General features: G+C 55.5%; 2 protein-coding genes across 6 annotated transcripts in view; one reads left to right on the top strand and one right to left on the bottom strand.

Moving 5' to 3' along the window:
* Positions 1 to 42: 42 nt before the first annotated feature.
* On the top strand, positions 43 to 13,268 carry HIRIP3 (HIRA interacting protein 3). The gene is made up of 7 exons (XM_073547411.1): positions 43 to 199; positions 2,114 to 2,234; positions 7,799 to 7,910; positions 8,014 to 9,728; positions 9,801 to 9,960; positions 10,062 to 10,160; positions 12,712 to 13,268. The coding sequence occupies exons 1-7, from the start codon at positions 129 to 131 to the stop codon at positions 12,891 to 12,893; spliced, it is 2,460 nt and encodes an 819-aa protein (XP_073403512.1). The 5' UTR covers positions 43 to 128; the 3' UTR covers positions 12,894 to 13,268.
* DUSP14 (dual specificity phosphatase 14) overlaps positions 13,267 to 26,688 on the bottom strand; it is a 21,625-nt gene continuing 8,203 nt past the window's right edge. Inside the window, exons 1-2 of one of the 5 annotated variants that reach the window (XM_073547421.1) lie at positions 16,778 to 17,058; positions 13,267 to 15,361 (exon numbers count right to left, since the gene is read on the bottom strand). In XM_073547421.1, the coding sequence (XP_073403522.1) occupies positions 14,641 to 15,300 (660 nt within the window). In that variant the 5' untranslated portion in view covers positions 15,301 to 15,361; positions 16,778 to 17,058 and the 3' untranslated portion in view covers positions 13,267 to 14,640. The other 4 variants (XM_073547417.1, XM_073547419.1, XM_073547418.1 and 1 more) reach the window with 4 other exon arrangements.

Here is a 26,688-nt window from a genome sequence, read left to right as displayed (position 1 = left end):
GTTACGGTCCTCCAATCAGAAACCCCAACTCTAAAACCTCCTAGTATCGACCAATCAGAATCATCAGACGGGCGCAGACCAATGAGAGGAGGGGGCGGGGCCTTGTGGCGGAGGAGCGGAGTTCAAACATGGCGGGAGACGTGGAGCGGGAGATGCGGCTCTTCACCCGGGAGCTCTTCCAGCAGAGCCCGGACCTGAGGTGAGAGCGGAGCGGGGACGTCACTGCGCGGCCTGTACTGGGGGGGTGACGTCACTGCGCGGCCTGAACTGGGGGGGTGACGTCACTGCGCGGCCTGTACTGGGGGGGTGACGTCACTGCGCGGCCTGTACTGGGGGGGTGACGTCACTGCGCGGCCTGTACTGGGGGGGGGTGACGTCACTGCGCGGCCTGTACTGGGGGGGGTGACGTCACTGCGCGGCCTGTACTGGGGGGGGTGACGTCACTGCGCGGCCTGTACTGGGGGGGGTGACGTCACTGCGCGGCCTGTACTGGGGGGGGTGACGTCACTGCGCGGCCTGTACTGGGGGGTGACGTCACTGCGCGGCCTGTACTGGGGGCGGGGGGGTGACGTCACTGCGCGACCTGTACTGGGGGCGGGGGGGTGACGTCACTGCGCGGCCTGTACTGGGGGCGGGGGGGTGACGTCACTGCGCGACCTGTACTGGGGGCGGGGGGGGTGACGTCACTGCGCGGCCTGTACTGGGGGCGGGGGGGGTGACGTCACTGCGCGGCCTGTACTGGGGGGGGGTGACGTCACTGCGCGGCCTGTACTGGGGGGGGGTGACGTCACTGCGCGGCCTGTACTGGGGGCGGGGGGGGTGACGTCACTGCGCGACCTGTACTGGGGGCGGGGGGGGTGACGTCACTGCGCGACCTGTACTGGGGGCGGGGGGGTGACGTCACTGCGCGACCTGTACTGGGGGCGGGGGGGGTGACGTCACTGCGTGGCCTGTACTGGGGGCGGGGGGGTGACGTCACTGCGCGACCTGTACTGGGGGCGGGGGGGGTGACGTCACTGCGCGACCTGTACTGGGGGCGGGGGGGGTGACGTCACTGCGTGGCCTGTACTGGGGGCGGGGGGTGACGTCACTGCGTGGCCTGTACTGGGGGCGGGGGGGGTGACGTCACTGCGCGACCTGTACTGGGGGCGGGGGGGGTGACGTCACTGCGCGACCTGTACTGGGGGCGGGGGGGGTGACGTCACTGCGCGACCTGTACTGGGGGCGGGGGGGGTGACGTCACTGCGTGGCCTGTACTGGGGGCGGGGGGGGTGACGTCACTGCGCGACCTGTACTGGGGGCGGGGGGGGTGACGTCACTGCGCGACCTGTACTGGGGGCGGGGGGGTGACGTCACTGCGCGGCCTGTACTGGGGGCGGGGGGGTGACGTCACTGCGCGGCCTGTACTGGGGGCGGGGGGGGTGACGTCACTGCGCGACCTGTACTGGGGGCGGGGGGGGTGACGTCACTGCGCGACCTGTACTGGGGGCGGGGGGGGTGACGTCACTGCGCGACCTGTACTGGGGGCGGGGGGGGTGACGTCACTGCGTGGCCTGTACTGGGGGCGGGGGGTGACGTCACTGCGCGGCCTGTACTGGGGGCGGGGGGTGACGTCACTGCGCGGCCTGTACTGGGGGCGGGGGGGGTGACGTCACTGCGCGGCCTGTACTGGGGGCGGGGGGGTGACGTCACTGCGCGACCTGTACTGGGGGCGGGGGGGGTGACGTCACTGCGCGGCCTGTACTGGGGGCGGGGGGGGTGACGTCACTGCGCGGCCTGTACTGGGGGCGGGGGGTGACGTCACTGCGCGGCCTGTACTGGGGGCGGGGGGTGACGTCACTGCGCGGCCTGTACTGGGGGCGGGGGGGGTGACGTCACTGCGCGGCCTGTACTGGGGGCGGGGGGTGACGTCACTGCGCGGCCTGTACTGGGGGCGGGGGGTGACGTCACTGCGCGGCCTGTACTGGGGGGGGGTGACGTCACTGCGCGGCCTGTACTGGGGGGGGGGGGGTGACGTCACTGCGCGGCCTGTACTGGGGGGGTGATGTTGCTGTGTGCGGTCCTGTCTGTGCTGTCATGGCGTGCGGTGGTCACATGGCTCCTCTCTCCGCAGCGTCCTGTCCCAGTCGTCGGTGCGCTCCAGGTTCTTGTCTCACTGCGGCCGATCAGCGCTGTCCTCACCGGAGCGACAAATTCTGAAGAAAATAGTGGAGGAAGAGCTGCTGAAGATGCAGGTGACGGGGGCTCCGGGGACCACCTCCACCGCTGCCGTCACATCCAGAGCTGAGGTCAAATCTCTGCAGCGGTTTAGCTCCACCCACAATGCCCTGCTTGCAATTAACCAGCAGAATTGTGAGTGCAGCTCTGGATGTGACTGGAGTCGGGGTTATTACTGCACGTTATTCAGAACCTTTTGGGCTACAGGTGCAATGTGTGTGTGCACGCAATCAGGCAAAGGGGGGGTCACGTGTGCCGTCAGGGGTGCACTTGTGCCGTGCTCCTTCCTATTGATAATGTTCTACAGACAATCCACCATCGTGGTACAAACACGTGATGTAACAGAGCGGACGGTGGTCTCCGGATGGATCCGTACATGAGGACGTGGAGGAGCAGCCGCACACGGGGAACGTCTCCAGGACGGGAAACAGACGAGACGTGAAGGAAAATCACTTTTTATCCTTTTTATTGATAATGAGATATGGGATGTGGTAGAAAATAGTGGGCACAGCAGGCAGTATGGAGGCTGGGGGGGCACAGCAGGCAGTATGGAGGCTGGGGGGGCACAGCAGGCAGTATGGAGGCTGGGGGGGGCACAGCAGGCAGTATGGAGGCTGGGGGGGGCACAGCAGGCAGTATGGAGGCTGGGGGGGCACAGCAGGCAGTATGGAGGCTGGGGGGGGCACAGCAGGCAGTATGGAGGCTGGGGGGACACAGCAGGCAGTATGGAGGCGGGGGGGCACAGCAGGCAGTATGGAGGCTGGGGGGGCACAGCAGGCAGTATGGAGGCTGGGGGGGCACAGCAGGCAGTATGGAGGCTGGGGGGGCACAGCAGGCAGTATGGAGGCTGGGGGGGCACAGCAGGCAGTATGGAGGCTGGGGGGGCACAGCAGGCAGTATGGAGGCTGGGGGGGGCACAGCAGGCAGTATGGAGGCGGGGGGGCACAGCAGGCAGTATGGAGGCTGGGGGGGGCACAGCAGGCAGTATGGAGGCTGGGGGGAGAGGGGACATAGCAGGCAGTGCAGTGGGGGGGGCACAGCAGGCAGTATGGAGGCTGGGGGGAGAGGGGACATAGCAGGCAGTGCAGTGGGGGGGCACAGCAGGCAGTACGTTGGCGGGGGAGGGGGGCACAGCAGGCAGTATAGCGTGTGGGGGGAGAGGGAACAGCAGGCAGTACGATGGCGGGGGGCACAGCAGGCAGTACATTTGCGGGGGAGAGGGGGCATAGCAGGCGGTATAGTGTGTGTGGGGGGGGTCACAGCAGACAGTACAGTGGGGGGACACAGCAGGCAGTATAGCGTGTGGGGGGAGAGGGCATAGCAGGCAGTATGGTGGCGGGGGAGAGGGGGCACAGCAGGCAGTATGGTGGCGGGGGGGCACAACAGGCAGTACAGTGGGGGGGGACACAAACCCTGCAAAACTGGTAACAGGAGTAGGTAGAGGAAGGTTGTAAGAGAGAAACGTGCGCGCGCCCCATTACGACACAGTATGTAATGTTTATTAAGGACAATGGCGAAATAAATAGTAACACAAACCGAAAAAAATGTTAATAATTAAAAATCTGTATAAAGACTTGAAAGGGTGGGATATAATAGTCCAATTAACCCCTTCATCCGGCAGTGGTGGTGGGATCTTACCCTGTCTGATTGGTGTGCAGTATATTCCATCGATCAGTGTGACGGCAGCGATGTGGGACGGACGCTGCAGTGTTAGTAATGGCAGCAATGAGGAGCTGATCTCCTCGCGTATCGCTGCCTCCCAGCAGCTTCTTCAGGGGTCAGTGACGCAGGGGCCCTGCAGGATCGGATCTGTCTCTGAGCTGCTGGGTCTTCAGATGACGGCGTCGTGGGCTCGTTATTGACAACATTTTTGTCATCTGGGAAAGATCAGAGGAGGAGTTTTCGGAATTTGTAACCGGGTTAAATAGCACAGCCATGAACGCCCTAATAAGACGGGGGCAGTAATCTCCCTGAACAGGGGGATCCCATAAGGGCCACATTTAAGGATACGAAGGAACTGGTCAGATGATAAGTCATTTGGAAAACAGGCAAAAGATCTGAGTGACAGATTCCTTGAAACAGGAGATCCCAAGGAGATCCTAAAGGGGGCTTGTAGTGAAGCAAAAATAGGACTAGGGTAGATGTACCCCAAAGATGTCACCAACAAACACCAATATTCCAGATTAGTTACCGCATAGGGTAATGGTGAGGGTGTTTTGCGTGCAGCATGTGACTATACAATGACTTGTAAAAGTATTCACCCCTTTGGCTTTTTACCTATTTTGTTACATTGCAACATGCGTGTGATGCATCAGCATTAAATAGTGTACGTTAGGGAAGTGAGAAACATATAGGCAAAAATTAAATTTATGGGATCAAAGAACTAAAAAGTGGCATGTGCATATGTATTCACCCCTTCTGCTATGAAGCCCCTAAAAATTTTTTGGTGTAAGCAATTCCTTTCATGTGTCCCATGCTTAGTGCCAGGACGTCTCCCTGTGTGCAATCTAAGTGTCACGTGTCTGTCAGTATATACACTTTACCTTCTCTGAAATGTCACAGAGGCTGCAGCACTAACCAAACACCGTGAAGACCAAGGAGGTCTCCACACACCACCGTGAAGACCAAGGAGGTCTCCACACACCACCGTGAAGACCAAGGAGGTCTCCACACACCACCGTGAAGACCAAGGAGGTCTCCACACACCACCGTGAAGACCAAGGAGGTCTCCAAACACCACCGTGAAGACCAAGGAGGTCTCCAAACACCACCATGAAGACCAAGGAGCATGTCCAAACACCACCATGAAGACCAAGGAGCATGTCCAAACACCACCATGAAGACCAAGGAGCATGTCCAAACACCACCATGAAGACCAAGGAGCATGTCCAAACACCACCATGAAGACCAAGGAGCATGTCCAAACACCACCATGAAGACCAAGGAGCATGTCCAAACACCACCATGAAGACCAAGGAGCATGTCCAAACACCACCATGGCCACCAAGGTAAATGCTATCTCTGGTGCCAAACCAACACTACTTATCACCCCAAGAAGACCATCCCCACAGTGAAACATGGTGGTGGCATCATCATGAGATTTTTTTGGCAGCAGGGACAGAAGTTGAGGGGAAGATGGATGGTGCGAAATATAGGGATGTTCTTGAGGAAAACCTGTCTCTGTCAGTGATTTGAGACTGGGACAGAGATTCACCTTCCAACAAGACAATGACCCAAAGCATGCTGCTAAAGCAACACTCAAGTGGTATACGGGGAAACGTGTAAATGTTCTGGAGCGGCCGAGTCACAGCCCAGACCTTAATCCAGTGGAGAATCTGGGGTCAGATGTGAAGATCGCTGATCACCAGAGGAAACATCTAACCTGAAGGAGCTGGAGCAGTTTTACCTTAAGGAATGAGCAAAAATCCCAGTGGCCTGATGTGGAAAACTAAGAGACATCCAAAGTGACTGCAGCTGTTATTGCTGTAAAAGGAGGCTCCACAATGTACTGACTTTAGGGGGGTGAAGAGTTTTGCACACTGGTGTTTTCAGTTCTTTTGTCCTATTTGTTTTGTGTCACAATTGAAAGTTCACAGTTGTCGGCACGTTCTGTTCATGACCTGATGCAAACCCTCAAAGAAAAGTGAAATTCCAGGTTGTGAGGTAGCAAAGCGCCAAAAATGCCAAGGGGGTGAATACTTTCACAAGCCACTGTATTTGATCGGTAATACTGATGGCTGCATTGATGATGACGCATTTACGGGTCACGTGAAATAGAAGTGGCGTCACTCTGCTTCCAGCATGAGATCCACGTCCTGAGAACGATGTGCGCCGGTAATATGGCTCTGAGTAGCCACGGGACGACGCTGTGTAAGGGAGCGCTGGACAGTGACCCCCAGGGGTGCCAACACTTTCTGCCGTGACGACGGATCTCCCTTTTTCTGATTGAGATACAGTGCCTACAAGTAGTATTCAACCCCCTGCAGATTTAGCAGGTTTGATAAGATGCAAATAAGTTAGAGCCTTCAAACTTCACACAAGAGCAGGATTTATTAACAGATGCATAAATCTTACAAACCAAAAAGTTATGTTGCTCAGTTAAATTTTAATAAATTTTAAACATACAAGTGTGGGTCAATTATTATTCAACCCCTAGGTTTAATATTTTGTGGAATAACCCTTGTTTGCAATTACAGCTAATAATCGTCTTTTATAAGACCTGATCAGGCCGGCACAGGTCTCTGGAGTTATCTTGGCCCACTCCTCCATGCAGATCTTCTCCAAGTTATCTAGGTTCTTTGGGTGTCTCATGTGGACTTTAATCTTGAGCTCCTTCCACAAGTTTTCAATTGGGTTAAGGTCAGGAGACTGACTAGGCCACTCCAACACCTTGATTTTTTGCCTCTTGAACCAGGCCTTGGTTTTCTTGGCTGTGTGCTTTGGGTCGTTGTCTTGTTGAAAGATGAAATGACGACCCATCTTAAGATCCTTGATGGAGGAGCGGAGGTTCTAGGCCAAAATCTCCAGGTAGGCCGTGCTATCCATCTTCCCATGGATGCGGACCAGATGGCCAGGCCCCTTGGCTGAGAAACAGCCCCACAGCCTGATGCTGCCACCACCATGCTTGACTGTAGGGATGGTATTCTTGGGGTCGTATGCAGTGCCATCCAGTCTCCAAACGTCACGTGTGTGGTTGGCACCAAAGATCTCGATCTTGGTCTCATCAGACCAGAGAACCTTGAACCAGTCTGACTCAGAGTCCTCCAAGTGATCATGAGCAAACTGTAGACGAGCCTTGACATGACGCTTTGAAAGTAAAGGTAACTTACGGGCTCGTCTGGAACGGAGACCATTGCGGTGGAGTACGTTACTTATGGTATTGACTGAAACCAATGTCCCCACTGCCATGAGATCTTCCCGGAGCTCCTTCCTTGTTGTCCTTGGGTTAGCCTTGACTCTTCGGACAAGCCTGGCCTCGGCACGGGAGGAAACTTTCAAAGGCTGTCCAGGCCGTGGAAGGCTAACAGTAGTTCCATAAGCCTTCCACTTCCGGATGATGCTCCCAACAGTGGAGACAGGTAGGCCCAACTCCTTGGAAAGGGTTTTGTACCCCTTGCCAGCCTTGTGACCCTCCACGATCTTGTCTCTGATGGCCTTGGAATGCTCCTTTGTCTTTCCCATGTTGACCATGTATGAGTGCTGTTCACAAGTTTGGGGAGGGTCTTAAATAGTCAGAAAAGGCTGGAAAAAGAGATAATTAATCCAAACATGTGAAGCTCATTGTTCTTTGTGCCTGAAATACTTCTTAATACTTTAGGGGAACCAAACAGAATTCTGGTGGTTTGAGGGGTTGAATAATAAATGACCCTCTGAATAAACTTTTCACAATTTAAAAAAAAATTAAACAAAGAAATAACATTCTTTTTTGCTGCAGTGCATTTCACACTTCCAGGCTGATCTACAGTCCAAATGTCACAATGCCAAGTTAATTCCGAATGTGTAAACCTGCTAAATCTGCAGGGGGTTGAATACTACTTGTAGGCACTGTATATGTGACCAGGTCTTGTGTGATCAATGACAGAAGGAAGACGTCAGTGACGATGAGCCCCTCATCATGAAGGTGCAGAAGAGGGGCCGCCAGGACAGCAACAAGGACATGGAGCCCCCGGGGAAGAGACAGCGGCAGATGGGCGGTACGTACCGCGGCTTTACCGGCCGCAGAGCGAACCATAGACCGTGAATGTGCCGCTGCGCCGTCCGGCCGCACCAGGACTAACATCGTGTCTGTCCCTGCAGGTGACGACTCTGAAGAGGATTCTGGAATCGAGCAGCGAGACAGCAAGAGACTGTCCGGGAGCTCCCCCGAGGCCCCAGTGTTCGTGACAACCCCAATAAAAGCGGAAGAGACCGCAGCCGCGAAGAAAGCAGACGGATCGAAGAGGAGGGTAAAGACAACACCTAAAAGAGGCAAAGGGACCACACTAAAGAGCTTGGAGGAAGAGACAGACCAGAAAAAAGTGACTGCCAGCAGTGGCATAAAGGAGACCAACACGAGGTTAGAGTACGTGGACTCTGATAGCGAGGCAGAGGCGATGAAGCCGAAGGTCACCCACAAAGAGACTGCACGGGCTGACGGAAAAGAGAGAGACAAGGCCACAAAGAGTCCTCCGAAAAATGAGACTGACAGCGACAGCCACGGGGAGAAATCCGGGCAAAAGACTGAAAAGGGGAAGAGAGCACAAATCAAGGTAATGAGAGTGCAAGGAAAAGGCCATAACGAAGAGAGTGCAAGAAAGAGAGCACCCAAGAAGAAAGCGGCTAAGAAAGACAGTGATAGTGAGGAGGAGGAAGAAGAGAACGCAAGAAAGAGAGTGCCCAAGAAGAAAGCGGCTAAGAAAGAGAGTGACAGTGAGGAGGAGGAGGAAGAGACTGCAAGAAAGAGAGTGCCCAAGAAGAAAGCGGCTAAGAAAGAGAGTGACAGTGAGGAGGAGGAGGAAGAGACTGCAAGAAAGAGAGTGCCCAAGAAGAAAGCGGCTAAGAAAGAGAGTGACAGTGAGGAGGAGGAGGAAGAGACTGCAAGAAAGAGAGTGCCCAAGAAGAAAGCGGCTAAGAAAGAGAGTGACAGTGAGGAGGAGGAGGAAGAGACTGCAAGAAAGAGAGTGCCCAAGAAGAAAGCGGCTAAGAAAGACAGTGATAGTGAGGAGGAGGAAGAAGAGAATGCAAGAAAGAGAGCGCCCAAGAAGAAAGCGGCTAAGAAAGAGAGTGACAGTGAGGAGGAGGAGGAAGAGACTGCAAGAAAGAGAGTGCCCAAGAAGAAAGCGGCTAAGAAAGACAGTGATAGTGAGGAGGAGGAGGAAGAGACTGCAAGAAAGAGAGTGCCCAAGAAGAAAGCGGCTAAGAAAGACAGTGATAGTGAGGAGGAGGAAGAGGAGAATGCAAGAAAGAGAGCGCCCAAGAAGAAAGTGGCTAAGAAAGAGAGTGACAGTGAGGAGGAGGAAGAAAAGAGTTCAGGGTCAAAAAAAGACAGTGATAGTGAAGAGGAAGAGAGTGCACGCAATAGAGCTTCAATTGTAAAGATTCCTAAGAAAGACAGTGATGAAGAGAGCGCAGGAGAGATAAGGGCATCAAATGACAGCAGTGATAGCGATGAGAGTGCAGCCGAAAAGAAAGACAGCGCTAGCGAGAGTGATGAAAAAGAGAGGACTGGAACGAGCGCACCAAAGAGTAACCGTAAGAATGAAGCTAAGAGATCTCCTTATAAAAAGATAACAAAGAGTGACAGCGAGGAGGACGAGAGTGACCTGAATACGGAGAGTGACGAGGAGAAGGCAAAGAAGCCCGAGACTGCAGCAGGTGGGCGCAAAGAGACAGACGGCAAAGGAGCGAAGGACAAGAGAGCGGAGAGTGACTCCAAGGACAGAGCCAAGAAGAAAACCGAAGGAAAAGATGAAGACAGTGACTCCTCCGCCAGATCGGAGCCCGACACCAAGGGGAAAAGCGGCAAGAAGCAGGTAAGGTCCGCGGGAGTGTGGGGGAGGGGGGAATGTGACCGTCCAACATTGTGAGACCTCCACTCTGCACAGGGCGTCTCCAAGGAGGATCACCCCTCCATCCTGCGCCTCAAGAAGTACATCCTGACCTGCGGGGCCCGGAGGAACTACAAGAAGCTGTTCCAGGACTGCCGCTCGGTGAAGGCCATGGTGGAGGTGCTGAAGAAGGAGCTGGAGGACCTGGGGGTCAAAGGTGAGGCAGGTGGCGGAGGTGGTCACTGAGGTAGTGAGCGACAATGGCGATTACTGGAGAGCGTCCTGCCTGGTGACGAACAGTCCGATGTCTTCCTGCAGGGCAGCCATCGCTGGAGAAATGCCGCATGGTGCGACTGAAGAGGGAGGAGGCGGCCGAGCTGGCGGAGCTAGACACTGGCAACATCATCGCCACCACCGGTAAGTCCGCGGGAGGGAGAGAAACCCGTAATACCGCGCAGGTCTCACTGGTGGAAATCACAAAATGGGATAAAATGTGTTCTGTCTATACGCACGGCGCCACACTGCTCATGTGAGCGCGACTAAACGTCCTGTCTGCCACTAAATGCCCGAACAATCTGTCCAAGGCCGGCGGATATAATGTAATGCTTCCTCTTAATCACATCAGTGGAGAGGCCTCGGCGCCCATCCCAAAACCCGGTATAAATCTCTACAGGGAGCTCCCCCTAGTGGTGGCTGCAGACAGGATCTTATCATGTATCTCTGTATACAGGGAGCTCCCCCTAGTGGTGGCTGCAGACAGGATCTTATCATGTATCTCTGTATACAGGGAGCTCCCCCTAGTGGTGGCTGCAGACAGGATCTTATGTTTCTCTGTATACAGGGAGCTCCCCCTAGTGGTGGCTGCAGACAGGATCTTATCATGTATCTCTGTATACAGGGAGCTCCCCCTAGTGGTGGCTGCAGACAGGATCTTATCCTGTATCTCTGTATACAGGGAGCTCCCCCTAGTGGTGGCTGCAGACAGGATCTTATGTTTCTCTGTATACAGGGAGCTCCCCCTAGTGGTGGCTGCAGACAGGATCTTATCATGTATCTCTGTATACAGGGAGCTCCCCCTAGTGGTGGCTGCAGACAGGATCTTATCATGTATCTCTGTATACAGGGAGCTCCCCCTAGTGGTGGCTGCAGACAGGATCTTATGTTTCTCTGTATACAGGGAGCTCCCCCTAGTGGTGGCTGCAGACAGGATCTTATCATGTATCTCTGTATACAGGGAGCTCCCCCTAGTGGTGGCTGCAGACAGGATCTTATCCTGTATCTCTGTATACAGGGAGCTCCCCCTAGTGGTGGCTGCAGACAGGATCTTATGTTTCTCTGTATACAGGGAGCTCCCCCTAGTGGTGGCTGCAGACAGGATCTTATCATGTATCTCTGTATACAGGGAGCTCCCCCTAGTGGTGGCTGCAGACAGGATCTTATCATGTATCTCTGTATACAGGGAGCTCCCCATAGTGGTGGCTGCAGACAGGATCTTATCATGTTTCTCTGTATACAGGGAGCTCCCCCTAGTGGTGGCTGCAGACAGGATCTTATCATGTATCTCTGTATACAGGGAGCTCCCCCTAGTGGTGGCTGCAGACAGGATCTTATGTATCTCTGTATACAGGGAGCTCCCCCTAGTGGTGGCTGCAGACAGGATCTTATCATGTATCTCTGTATACAGGGAGCTCCCCATAGTGGTGGCTGCAGACAGGATCTGATCATGTATCTCTGTATACAGGGAGCTCCCCCTAGTGGTGGCTGCAGACAGGATCTTATCATGTTTCTCTGTATACAGGGAGCTCCCCCTAGTGGTGGCTGCAGACAGGATCTTATCATGTATCTCTGTATACAGGGAGCTCCCCATAGTGGTGGCTGCAGACAGGATCTGATCATGTATCTCTGTATACAGGGAGCTCCCCCTAGTGGTGGCTGCAGACAGGATCTTATCATGTATCTCTGTATACAGGGAGCTCCCCCTAGTGGTGGCTGCAGACAGGATCTTATCATGTATCTCTGTATACAGGGAGCTCCCCCTAGTGGTGGCTGCAGACAGGATCTTATCATGTATCTCTGTATACAGGGAGCTCCCCCTAGTGGTGGCTGCAGACAGGATCTTATGTATCTCTTTATACAGGGAGCTTCCCCTAGTGGTGGCTGCAGACAGGATCTTATGTATCTCTGTATACAGGGAGCTCCCCCTAGTGGTGACTGCAGACAGGATCTTGTGTATCTCTGTATACAGGGAGCTTCCCCTAGTGGTGGCTGCAGAAAGGATCTTATCATGTATCTCTGTATACAGGGAGCTCCCCCTAGTGGTGGCTGCAGACAGGAGCTTATCATGTATCTCTGTATACAGGGAGCTCCCCCTAGTGGTGACTGCAGACAGGATCTTATTATGTATCTCTGTATACAGGGAGCTTCCCCTAGTGGTGGCTGCAGACAGGATCTTATCATGTATCTCTGTATACAGGGAGCTCCCCCTAGTGGAGGCTGCAGACAGGATCTTATTATGTATCTCTTTATAAAGGGAGCTCCCCCTAGTGGAGGCTGCAGACAGGATCTTATTATGTATCTCTGTACAGAGGGAGCTCCCCCTAGTGGTGGCTGCAGACAGAATCTTATCATGTATCTCTGTATACAGGGAGCTCCCCCTAGTGGTGGCCGCAGACAGGATCTTATCATGTATCTCTGTATACAGGGAGCTCCCTCTAGTGGTGGCTACAGACAGGATCTTATCATGTATCTCTGTATACAGGGAGCTCCCCCTAGTGGTGGCTGTAGGCAGCATTTTATTATATAATGGTGCAGTAACTTTGCTTTACCAATCTTATACTCCCCTCACTCTCTCTTTTGCTGTGCTGCCGTGTGGGTGATGGAGAGTTCCTGTCAGTCTGAGTGTGTAGAGAAATCTCTCCACTTTCCCGCATGCTGTGCGCCGTGTTTGTGACACCTGTTTCTTTTGCAGGACGACCTCAACGTCGGAACACCTGGAACCCCTATCGGCCATCCCCAGTCCGTGATGACTCCCCCTACAGGAAAACTGTGGGATCTGACTCCGAAGGAGAGGAAGGCCCACCCTGCAAAAAGAGGCCAATGGACTGGTCCAGCTTAAAGGGGATAATCAGTGACGATGGTGACAGTGATTGATGGGTTAATCTCTGGGATCTCATGTACATAGGACTTATAGAAGAAATGGAGGTGTCGTCGCCAAGAAAAGTCTCTGGTTGCCCCTTTACTGTACATGCTGCACTCCAGTGAACGGACTACAATTCCCAGCATTCCAAGTACACTAGGAATGTACACTTGGTGTAATGTGAAGACCGATGATCTGGTCTAAAATTTGGGGATGCCCAGAGAGGTGTGGGGTCCTCTGCGCCTCATGTCACTGGGTGTAGTATTGCATCCCCCCCCCTCCCCATCTGTATATGTTTGGTCTGTATCTTGTCTGCTGCGTCATTTCTGCTTTTTTAATTCACTTTTAACTGTTGTTGCTTTTGCTGTAAATAAATCTTTTTCCACAAACATTTTGGTAATTTTTATTTATTTAGAAATCTACATTTATGTCGCACCCACGGCTGAAAAATAAGGATCCTATAGCGATGAGTTGTGCTGTCGTCAGCACGAAAAAAATAAATGAGGGGCGGCCGCGGGGAAAACGCCCTCCAGTGACGCCACCGTCCTCCATACAATCACCGAAAAATAAAATCCACTATATATCCTGTAACGTTCTGCGCGACCCGAGCCACCGTCCCCCTACCACCTTAGCCGCCGTCCCCCTTCCATCAGATCCGCCGTCCCCCTACCTGAGCCGCCTCTCCCGCTATCCCCCTGCCACCTGAGCCGCCACTCCCGCTATCCCCTGCCACTTGAGCCGCCATCCCCGAGCCGCCGTCCCCCTACCATCTGAGCCGCCTCTCCCGCTATCCCCTGCCACCTGAGCCGCCATCCCTGTGCCACCCGAGCCGTCGTCCCCCTACCGAGCCGCCTCCCACTATCCCCTGCCACCTGAGCCGCCATCCCCGTGCCACCCAAGCCGCCGTCCCCCTACCACCTGAGCCGACTCCCGCTATCCCCTGCCTCCTGAGCCGCCGTCCCCCTACCACCTGAGCCGCCTCTCCCGCTATCCCCTGCCACCTGAGACGCCGTCCCCCTACCATCTCAGCCGCCTCTCCCGCTATCCCCTGCCACCTGAGCCGCTATCCCCTGCCACCTGAGCCGCCGTCCCCCTACCATCTGAGCCGCCTCTCCCGCTATCCCCTGCCACCTGAGCCGCCATCCCGTTGCCACCCGAGTTGCCATCCCGCTATCCCCTGCCTCCTGAGCCGCCATCCTCGAGCCGCTGTCCCACCACCTGAGCCGCCTCTCCCGTAATCCCCTGCCACTCGAGCCACCTCTCCTGCCACCCTCAGCAGAGAAAGCAACTTTTGCAACCTCCCATGCCAGCAATGTCCTTTTGAGGTGGAGAACTCTGTGCGCGAGCGAAGATTTGTGACATCGTGTTAATATAAAGTCGCTCCTGCTCCAGACAACGGACGCACAATTTTTCAGATCTCTTGCTTGCTGTCAGGGAAGGGAAACGGCACAGCTGAGGGTCTGTTACAATGTGTCCAGTCTCAGACTGATACGTTTTTACCTGCATGGTACATTGTAGCTGACTATCTGGACGGGATTTGTGCTGCTGACAATTGGTCCAAGACTGGATGCAAATGTAACAAACCCTCAGATGTTCCAGTTTGGAGACGGCAAGCAGGGTTCTCAGAATAGTAGGATGTTGCAGATTACGATTTACTCATAGAAGTCTGGACTGTCCATTTTGAGGGGGGGGGTCTTGGTGTTGATTGGCGGGCTGGATTCTGTAGCATCGGCGATTGTTCTTGTGGCAGTCGGAGCGGCTTCATCTGAAGCCCCAGACAGGGATGAGGTTGCGGGTTTCCCGCTCGTATATGTCGGGGATGAGTCCGAGTGGAGACGGTACCAGCCGCACAGTGTTTTTACCGAAAAGCTTCTTCTCGTACTGGATCAGCTGCTGCCAGAAGCCGGCGTTGGGCCGCACCACCGGCCTCCGGGTCTTCACCCACTGGTGGGCGTCCAGCAGTGACAGGCGGTGGTACTTCATGAGGTAGGCAATGCAGAGCGTGGCGGAGCGGCTGACCCCCGCCACACAGTGCACCAATGTCCTGCCGTTCCTCTTCCCGTTTTGGTGGATCCGGTCCGCCACCGAATCAAAGTAAAGGGCGAGCGGGGCGTGGGGCAGGTCCGGCACGGGCACCTTGATGTATTCCACATCCGGCCAGTTGGAGTTGGGAATCTCCAGTGTGGCGTTGACAATGCAGGTGATGTTGCGGGCGTAGACGAGCTGTCGGCTGCCCGCCGCGTTCCCGCTGGAGAGGTAGAGGCATGGGCTGATCTGGGCGATGCTGCCAAGGCTGGACAGTCCGGTGCTGGACGCTCCCCCCGTCGCCGTGGGTTTGGTGGACAGAGCTGGTGCAGGGGGAGGAGAGCGGCGCAGGAGCCGGTGACTGCGGAAATTCATGGTGGGCAGCTGCAGGGGCATAGAGCGGGTCTGGGCAGGCCGCGCTCCGGATCTGTGGCTTCTATCGATCACTTCTCACAACCTGCGAACACAAAAATAAAGGTGAAATCGCACAAAACAAAAGCGCTCAGAGACCCCCAAACTGCGGAGGCCCAAACAGACCTAATGCCACACACAGCAGAGGGTTTGTCACAATGTATCCAGCGATTAGTCAAAGCAAGGTCCGATACTAACAAGAATTCACTGCCAGCGAGCAGAGATGTGGACTGTGATGGAGCAGAACATCCGAGGCCTGATCTCCAGACAAAAGGGATCGGCGAGCAGATTGTGGGGCGAAGGTCAGGTTGATGGCGGTGATCCGGCCCGGCGAGCGCCATGTGTGCAGGTTTTGGGCACTGGCGACTGTGGGTCAAGGTGGCAGCGAGGTATGAAGGACCCGCGAGTCATGCAGTGAATCAGAGGCCGGCGGCGAAGGAAGCAGCGGGTGACTCACCGACACTGTCCTCAGTGTCACATGGATGCCACTACATGTGACGCGCTGCCGGCCGGGGCGTCCATGCCATGCAGAAACACAACCAGCGTACATGAAGTGTCTAGTATAAGGATTGCCAATACTATTCCTCTGGTACCGGGCGGTGTATACAAGTGACACTGACAGCAGGGGCGGTGTATATAGGTGACACTGACAGCAGGGGGCGGTGTATAGAGGTGGCACTGACGGCAGGGGGCGGTGTAGATGGGTGGCACTGACGGCAGGGGGCGGTGTAGATGGGTGGCACTGACAGCAGGGAGCGGTGTATAGGTGGTACTGACAAGGGGCGGTGTATATGGGTGGCACTGATGGCAGGGGGCGGTGTATATGGGCAGAATTGATGGTTCGGGGCTTGAAACAGGCTGGCAGAGTACACCACAACATGGCAGCTGTCTTCTGTGTCTTACCTTCCTGGTACTGTCTCATTTTGGCTGGGTGCCGGGTGCAGCAGGTGCCGGGTGCAGCGGGTGTCGGGTGCAGTGTGTGTCGGGTGCAGCGTGTGCTGGGTGCAGCGTGTGTCGGGTGCCGGGTGCAGTGGGTGCCGGGTGCAGTGGTTGCTGGGTGCAGTGGTTGCTGGGTAGAGCGGGTGCCGGGTGCAGTGTGTGTGTCGGGTGCAGTGGGTGCCGGGTGCAATGTGTGTCGGGTGCTGGGTGCGCGGCTCCTCCGGCTTTATGTGCTGCTCTGCGGAGAGGATGATGCAGGGTGTGAGGGGGGCGTGCAGCCGCACAGACACATGATGCCCCCTCACTGCTATACATATTCATGCCAGGAGCTGTGAGCGGCTTCCGTTAACGCTTCAGCTGCTGCACTGGAGAGGAGTGGAGAGCCGCGGGGCTGCAGCGCCTCCTGCCTGTTAACCCTTCCCATGCCTCTGACGTCTTCCCCCTCCCTGTCACCTCTCACTGTGTCTCGTCCTTCAGAGCGTCGCTCCCTCTGCAGAGCATCGCGCCCCGGCGGCCCCTTCACCTGGCAGGTAGCGGCTCTTCCGGTGACTGTGACGTCAGCGGGGGGCGGGAGAGGAGCAAAGATTTATGACATCATCACAGACACAGTAATCGGCCAATCCGGCGCCATCTCTCGGATGTCATCGGCTTATTCGTGTTTCCACGGCGACAAATCCAGACTGAAAATGGAAAGTGCAGGGGAAGAAACCGACGCGATCAGTGCTGGGGGCACCGAGCCCAGGAGGATGATGGGACATCAGGGGGCGCACACATGTACAGTCCATACAGGGCAGTCATTACTAATCCATCCTGCGGGGGGGGGGGCACACATGTACAGTGCATACAGGGCAGTCATTACTAAACCATCCTGCGGGGGGGGGCACACATGTACAGTCCATACAGGGCAGTCATTACTAATCCATCCTGCGGGGGTGGGGGCACACATGTACAGTCCATACAGGGCAGACATTACTAATCCATCCTGCGGGGGTGGGGGCACACATGTACAGTCCATACAGGGCAGTCATTACTAATCCATCCTGCGGGGGTGGGGGCACACATGTACAGTCCATACAGGGCAGACATTACTAATCCATCCTGCGGGGGGGGGCGCACACATGTACAGTCCATACAGGGCAGTCATTACTAATCCATCCTGCGGGGGGGGGGGCACACATGTACAGTCCGTACAGGGCAGACATTACTAATCCATCCGGCGGGGGGAGCACACATGTACAGTGCATACAGGGCAGTCATTACTAATCCATCCTGCGGGGGGGGCACACATGTACAGTCCATACAGGGCAGACATTACTAATCCATCCTGCGGGGGGGGCACACATGTACAGTGCATACAGGGCAGACATTACTAATCCATCCTGCGGGGGGGGGCACACATGTACAGTCCATACAGGGCAGACATTACTAATCCATCCTGCGGGGGGGGGGCACACATGTACAGTGCATACAGGGCAGACATTACTAATCCATCCGGCGGGGGGGGGGGGGGGGGGAACACATGTACAGTCCATACAGGGCAGACATTACTAATCCATCCTGCGGGGGTGGGGGCACACATGTACAGTCCATACAGGGCAGACATTACTAATCCATCCTGCGGGGGGGGCACACATGTACAGTCCATACAGGGCAGTCATTACTAATCCATCCTGCGGGGGGGGGCACAAATGTACAGTCCATACAGGGCAGACATTACTAATCCATCCTGCGGGGGTGGGGGCACACATGTACAGTCCATACAGGGCAGACATTACTAATCCATCCTGCGGGGGGGGGGGGGCACACGTGTACAGTCCATACAGGGCAGACATTACTAATCCATCCTGCGGGGGGGGCACACATGTACAGTCCATACAGGGCAGACATTACTAATCCATCCTGCGGGGGGGGGGCACACATGTACAGTCCATACAGGGCAGTCATTACTAATCCATCCTGCGGGGGGGGGGCACAAATGTACAGTCCATACAGGGCAGACATTACTAATCCATCCTGCGGGGGTGGGGGCACACATGTACAGTCCATACAGGGCAGTCATTACTAATCCATCCTGCGGGGGGGGGGGCACACATGTACAGTCCATACAGGGCAGTCATTACTAATCCATCCTGCGGGGGGGGGCACACATGTACAGTCCATACAGGGCAGTCATTACTAATCCATCCTGCGGGGGGGGGGCACACATGTACAGTGCATACAGGGCAGACATTACTAATCCATCCGGCGGGGGGGGGGGGGGGGGGAACACATGTACAGTCCATACAGGGCAGACATTACTAATCCATCCTGCGGGGGTGGGGGCACACATGTACAGTCCATACAGGGCAGACATTACTAATCCATCCTGCGGGGGGGGCACACATGTACAGTCCATACAGGGCAGTCATTACTAATCCATCCTGCGGGGGGGGGCACAAATGTACAGTCCATACAGGGCAGACATTACTAATCCATCCTGCGGGGGTGGGGGCACACATGTACAGTCCATACAGGGCAGACATTACTAATCCATCCTGCGGGGGGGGGGGGGCACACGTGTACAGTCCATACAGGGCAGACATTACTAATCCATCCTGCGGGGGGGGCACACATGTACAGTCCATACAGGGCAGACATTACTAATCCATCCTGCGGGGGGGGGCACACATGTACAGTCCATACAGGGCAGTCATTACTAATCCATCCTGCGGGGGGGGGGCACAAATGTACAGTCCATACAGGGCAGACATTACTAATCCATCCTGCGGGGGTGGGGGCACACATGTACAGTCCATACAGGGCAGTCATTACTAATCCATCCTGCGGGGGGGGGGGCACACATGTACAGTCCATACAGGGCAGTCATTACTAATCCATCCTGCGGGGGGGGGCACACATGTACAGTCCATACAGGGCAGTCATTACTAATCCATCCTGCGGGGGGGGGGGCACACATGTACAGTCCATACAGGGCAGACATTACTAATCCATCCTGCGGGGGGGCACACATGTACAGTCCATACAGGGCAGTCATTACTAATCCATCCTGCGGGGGGGGGGGGCACACATGTACAGTCCATACAGGGCAGACATTACTAATCCATCCTGCGGGGGTGGGGGCACACATGTACAGTCCATACAGGGCAGTCATTACTAATCCATCCTGTGGGGGGGGGGGCACACATGTACAGTCCATACAGGGCAGACATCACTAATCCATCCTGCGGGGGGAGCACACATGTACAGTCCATACAGGGCAGTCATTACTAATCCATCCTGCGGGGGGGGGCACACATGTACAGTCCATACAGGGCAGACATTACTAATCCATCCTGCGGGGGGGGCACACATGTACAGTCCATACAGGGCAGTCATTACTAATCCATCCTGCGGGGGGGGGGGGGGGCACACATGTACAGTCCATACAGGGCAGACATTACTAATCCATCCTGCGGGGGGGGGCACACATGTACAGTCCATACAGGGCAGACATTACTAATCCATCCTGCGGGGAGGGCACACATGTACAGTCCATACAGGGCACACATTACTAATCCATCCTGCGGGGGGGGGGGCACACATGTACAGTCCATACAGGGCAGACATTAGTAATCCATCCTGCGGGGGGGGGGCACACATGTACAGTCCATACAGGGCAGACATTACTAATCCATCCTGCGGGGGGGGGGCACACATGTACAGTCCATACAGGGCAGTCATTACTAATCCATCCTGCGGGGGGGGGGGGGCACACATGTACAGTCCATACAGGGCAGACATTACTAACCCATCCTGCGGGGGGGGGGGCATACATGTACAGTCCATACAGGGCAGACAGTACTAATCCATCCTGCGGGGGGGGGCACAAATGTACAGTCCATACAGGGCAGACATTACTAATCCATCCTGCGGGGGGGGGGCACACATGTACAGTCCATACAGGGCAGACATTACTAATCCATCCTGCGGGGGGGGGCGCACACGTGTACAGTCCATACAGGGCAGTCATTACTAATCCATTCTGCGGGGGGGGGGGGCACACATGTACAGTCCATACAGGGCAGACATTACTAATCCATCCTGCGGGGGGGGGCACACATGTACAGACCATACAGGGCAGACATTACTAATCCATCCTGCGGGGGGGGGGCACACATGTACAGTCCATACAGGGCAGTCATTACTAATCCATCCTGCGGGGGGGGGGGGCACACATGTACAGTCCATACAGGGCAGACCTTACTAATCCATCCTGCGGGGGGGGGGGGCACACATGTACAGTCCATACAGGGCAGACAGTACTAATCCATCCTGCGGGGGGGGCACAAATGTACAGTCCATACAGGGCAGACATTACTAATCCATCCTGCGGGGTGGGGCACACATGTACAGTCCATACAGGGCAGATATTACTAATCCATCCTGCGGGGGGGGGCACACATGTACAGTCCATACAGGGCAGACATTACTAACCCATCCTGCGGGGGGGGGGCACACATGTACAGTCCATACAGGGCAGACATTACTAATCCATCCTGCGGGGGGGGGGGGGCACACATGTACAGTCCATACAGGGCAGACATTACTAATCCATCCTGCTGGGGTGGGGGCACACATGTACAGTCCATACAGGGCAGACATCACTAATCCATCCTGCGGGGGGGGGGGGCACACATGTAGTCCATACAGGGCAGACATCACTAATCCATCCTGCGGGGGGGGGCACACATGTACAGTCCATACAGGGCAGACATCACTAATCCATCCTGCTGGGGTGGGGGCACACATGTACAGTCCATACAGGGCAGACATCACTAATCCATCCTGCGGGGGGGGGGGCACACATGTACAGTCCATACGGGGCAGACATTACTAATCCATCCTGCGGGGGGGGGGGCACACATGTACAGTCCATACGGGGCAGACATCACTAATCCATCCTGCGGGGGGGGGCACAGATGTACAGTCCATACAGGGCAGACATTACTAATCCATCCTGCGGGGGGGGGGGGGCACACATGTACAGTCCATACAGGGCAGACATCACTAATCCATCCTGCGGGGGGCGCACACATGTACAGTCCATACAGGGCAGACATTACTAATCCATCCTGCGGGGGGGGGGGGGGAGGCACACATGTACAGTCCATACAGGGCAGACATTACTAATCCATCCTGCGGGGGGGGCACACATGTACAGTCCATACAGGGCAGACATTACTAATCCATCCTGCGGGGGGGGAACACATGTACAGTCCATACAGGGCAGACATTACTAATCCAAACTGCGGGGGGGGGCACACATGTACAGTCCATACAGGGCAGACATTACTAATCCATCCTGCGGGGGGGGGGGGCACACATGTACAGTCCATACAGGGCAGACATTACTAATCCATCCTGCGGGGGGGGGAACACATGTACAGTCCATACAGGGCAGACATTACTAATCCAAACTGCGGGGGGGGCACACATGTACAGTCCATACAGGGCAGACATTACTAATCCATCCTGCGGGGGGGGGCACACATGTACAGTCCATACAGGGCAGACATTACTAATCCATCCTGCGGGGGAGGCACACATGTACAGTCCATACAGGGCAGACATCACAAATCCATCCTGCGGGGGAGGCACACATGTACAGTCCATACAGGGCAGACATCACTAATCCATCCTGCGAGGGGCGCACACATGTACAGTCCATACAGGGCAGACATTACTAATCCATCCTGCGGGGGAGGCACACATGTACAGTCCATACAGGGCAGACATCACTAATCCATCCTGCGGGGGCGCACACATGTACAGTCCATACAGGGCAGACATTACTAATCCATCCTGCGGGGGGGAGCACGCACATGTACAGTCAATACAGGGCAGACATTACTAATCCATCCTGCGGGGGGGGGGGGGCACACACATGTACAGTCCATGCAGGGCAGATATTACTAATCCATCCTGCGGGGGGAGCACACATGTACAGTCCATACAGTGCAGACATTACTAATCCATCCTGCGGGGGGAGCACACATGTACAGTCCATACAGTTCATACAGGGCAGACATTACTAATCCATCCTGCGGGGGGGGCGCACACATGTACAGTCCATACAGGGCAGATATTACTAATCCATCCTGCGGGGGGGAGCACACATGTACAGTCCATACAGGGCAGATATTACTAATCCATCCTGCGGGGGGCGCACACATGTACAGTCCATACAGGGCAGACATTACTAATCCATCCTGGGGGGGGGCACATACATGTACAGTCCATACAGGGCAGACATTACTAATCCATCCTGCGGGGGGGGCACACGTGTACAGTCCATACAGGGCAGACATTACTAATCCATCCTGCGGGGGTGGGGCACACATGTACAGTCCATACAGGGCAGACATCACTAATCCATCCTGCGGGGGAGGCACACATGTACAGTCCATACAGGGCAGACATCACTAATCCATCCTGCGGGGGGCGCACACATGTACAGTCCATACAGGGCAGACAACACTAATCCATCCTGCGGGGGGGGGCGCACACATGTACAGTCCATACAGGGCAGACATTACTAATCCATCCTGCGGGGGGGGGGGGGCACGCACATGTACAGTCCATACAGGGCAGACATCACTAATCCATCCTGCGGGAGGCACACACATGTACAGTCCATACAGGGCAGACATTACTAATCCATCCTGCGGGGGGGGGGCACGCACATGTACAGTCCATACAGGGCAGACATCACTAATCCATCCTGCGGGGGGGGGGCGCACACATGTACAGTCCATGCAGGGCAGACATTACTAATCCATCCTGCGGGGGGCACACATGTACAGTCCATACAGGGCAGACATTATTAATCCATTCTGCGGGGGAGGCACACATGTACAGTCCATACAGCGCAGACATTACTAATCCACCCTTGGGGGGGTCACACACATGTACGGTCCATACAGGGCAGACATTACTAATCCATCCTGCGGGGGGAGGCACACATGTACAGTCCATACAGGGCAGACATCACTAATCCATCCTGCGGGGGAGGCACACATGTACAGTCCATACAGTCCATACAGGGCAGACATTACTAATCCATCCTGAGGGGGGCGCACACATGTACAGTCCATACACTCCATACAGGGCAGATATTACTAATCCATCCTGCGGGGGGCGCACACATGTACAGTCCATACAGGGCAGACATTACTAATCCATCCTGCGGGGGGGGGGCGCACACATGTACAGTCCATACAGTCCATACAGGGCAGACATTACTAATCCATCCTGCGGGGGAGGCACACATGTACAGTCAATACAGGGCAGACATTACTAATCCATCCTGCGGGGGGGGGCACACACATGTACAGTCCATACAGGGCAGACATTACTAATCCATCCTGCGGGGGGGGGGGCACACACATGTACAGTCCATACAGGGCAGATATTACTAATCCATCCTGCGGGGGGCGCACACATGTACAGTCCATACAGGGCAGACATTACTAATCCATCCTGGGGGGGGGAACATACATGTACAGTCCATACAGGGCAGACATTACTAATCCATCCTGCGGGGGGGGCACACGTGTACAGTCCATACAGGGCAGACATTACTAATCCATCCTGCGGGGGGGGGGCACACATGTACAGTCCATACAGGGCAGACATCACTAATCCATCCTGCGGGGGAGGCACACATGTACAGTCCATACAGGGCAGACATCACTAATCCATCCTGCGGGGGGCGCACACATGTACAGTCCATACAGGGCAGACAACACTAATCCATCCTGCGGGGGGGGGCGCACACATGTACAGTCCATACAGGGCAGACATTACTAATCCATCCTGCGGGGGGGGGGGGCACGCACATGTACAGTCCATACAGGGCAGACATCACTAATCCATCCTGCGGGAGGCACACACATGTACAGTCCATACAGGGCAGACATTACTAATCCATCCTGCGGGGGGGGGGGGCACGCACATGTACAGTCCATACAGGGCAGACATCACTAATCCATCCTGCGGGGGGGGGGGGCGCACACATGTACAGTCCATGCAGGGCAGACATTACTAATCCATCCTGCGGGGGGCACACATGTACAGTCCATACAGGGCAGACATTATTAATCCATTCTGCGGGGGAGGCACACATGTACAGTCCATACAGCGCAGACATTACTAATCCACCCTTGGGGGGGTCACACACATGTACGGTCCATACAGGGCAGACATTACTAATCCATCCTGCGGGGGGAGGCACACATGTACAGTCCATACAGGGCAGACATCACTAATCCATCCTGCGGGGGAGGCACACATGTACAGTCCATACAGGGCAGACATCACTAATCCATCCTGCGGGGGGTGCACACATGAACAGTCCATACAGGGCAGACATTACTAATCCATCCTGCGGGGGGGGCACGCACATGTACAGTCAATACAGGGCAGACATTACTAATCCATCCTGCGGGGGGCGCACACATGTACAGTCCATACAGGGCAGACATTACTAATCCATCCTGCGGGGGGGGGGGGGCACATACATGTACAGTCCATACAGGGCAGACATTACTAATCCATCCTGCGGGGGGGGGCACACATGTACAGTCCATACAGGGCAGACATTACTAATCCATCCTGCGGGGGGGGGGGGGGCACGCACATGTACAGTCCATACAGGGCAGACATCACTAATCCATCCTGCGGGAGGCACACACATGTACAGTCCATACAGGGCAGACATTACTAATCCATCCTGCGGGGGGGGGGCACGCACATGTACAGTCCATACAGGGCAGACATCACTAATCCATCCTGCGGGGGGGGGGGGCGCACACATGTACAGTCCATGCAGGGCAGACATTACTAATCCATCCTGCGGGGGGCACACATGTACAGTCCATACAGGGCAGACATTATTAATCCATTCTGCGGGGGAGGCACACATGTACAGTCCATACAGCGCAGACATTACTAATCCACCCTTGGGGGGGTCACACACATGTACGGTCCATACAGGGCAGACATTACTAATCCATCCTGCGGGGGGAGGCACACATGTACAGTCCATACAGGGCAGACATCACTAATCCATCCTGCGGGGGAGGCACACATGTACAGTCCATACAGGGCAGACATCACTAATCCATCCTGCGGGGGGTGCACACATGAACAGTCCATACAGGGCAGACATTACTAATCCATCCTGCGGGGGGGGGGCACGCACATGTACAGTCAATACAGGGCAGACATTACTAATCCATCCTGCGGGGGGCGCACACATGTACAGTCCATACAGGGCAGACATTACTAATCCATCCTGCGGGGGGGGGGGGCACATACATGTACAGTCCATACAGGGCAGACATTACTAATCCATCCTGCGGGGGGGGGCACACATGTACAGTCCATACAGGGCAGACATTACTAATCCATCCTGCGGGGGGGGGGGGGGCACACATGTACAGTCCATACAGGGCAGACATCACTAATCCATCCTGCGAGGGGCGCACACATGTACAGTCCATACAGGGCAGACATTACTAATCCATCCTGCGGGGGAGGCACACATGTACAGTCCATACAGGGCAAACATCACTAATCCATCCTGCGGGGGGGGCGCAGACATGTACAGTCCATACAGGGCAGACATTACTAATCCATCCTGCGGGGGGGGGGGCACGCACATGTACAGTCCATACAGGGCAGACATCACTAATCCATCCTGCGGGAGGCGCACACATGCACAGTCCATACAGGGCAGACATCACTAATCCATCCTGCGGGGGGGGGGGCAAACATGTACAGTCCATACAGGGCAGACATTACTAATCCATCCTGCGGGGGGGAGGCACACATGTACAGTCCATGCAGGGCAGACATTACTAATCCATCCTGCGGGGGAGGCACACATGTACAGTGCATACAGGGCAGACATCACTAATCCATCCTGCGGGGGGCGCACACATGTACAGTCCATACAGGGCAGACATTACTAATCCATCCTGCGGGGGGGGGGGGGAGGCACACATGTACAGTCCATACAGGGCAGACATTACTAATCCATCCTGCGAGGGGCGCACACATGTACAGTCCATACAGGGCAGACATTACTAATCCATCCTGCGGGGGGGGGAGGCACACATGTACAGTCCATACAGGGCAGACATTACTAATCCATCCTGCAGGGGAGGCACACATGTACAGTGCATACAGGGCAGACATCACTAATCCATCCTGCGGGGGGGCGCACACATGTACAGTCCATACAGGGCAGACATTACTAATCCATCCTGCGGGGGGAGGCACACATGTACAGTCCATACAGGGCAGACATTACTAATCCATCCTGCGAGGGGCGCACACATGTACAGTCCATACAGGGCAGACATTACTAATCCATCCTGCGGGGGGGGGGGG

The sequence above is a fragment of the Dendrobates tinctorius genome, unplaced genomic scaffold, assembly GCF_039654945.1.
Source record: "Dendrobates tinctorius isolate UK_male_01 unplaced genomic scaffold, ASM3965494v1 ptg000152l, whole genome shotgun sequence".
Taxonomy (NCBI): Eukaryota; Metazoa; Chordata; class Amphibia; order Anura; family Dendrobatidae; genus Dendrobates; species Dendrobates tinctorius.
The sequence above is the reverse complement of the archived record's forward strand: the minus strand, read 5'-3'. Positions and strand labels throughout refer to the sequence as shown.

Excerpts from the sequence above, each read along its gene's own strand:
- HIRIP3 (XM_073547411.1), top strand. The coding sequence starts at position 129 with ATGGCGGGAGACGTGGAGCGGGAGATGCGGCTCTTCACCCGGGAGCTC. Across the intron at positions 9,729-9,800 it reads GGAAAAGCGGCAAGAAGCAG|GGCGTCTCCAAGGAGGATCA; the intron begins GTAAGGTCCGCG and ends CACTCTGCACAG. Across the intron at positions 9,961-10,061 it reads GGAGGACCTGGGGGTCAAAG|GGCAGCCATCGCTGGAGAAA; the intron begins GTGAGGCAGGTG and ends GTCTTCCTGCAG.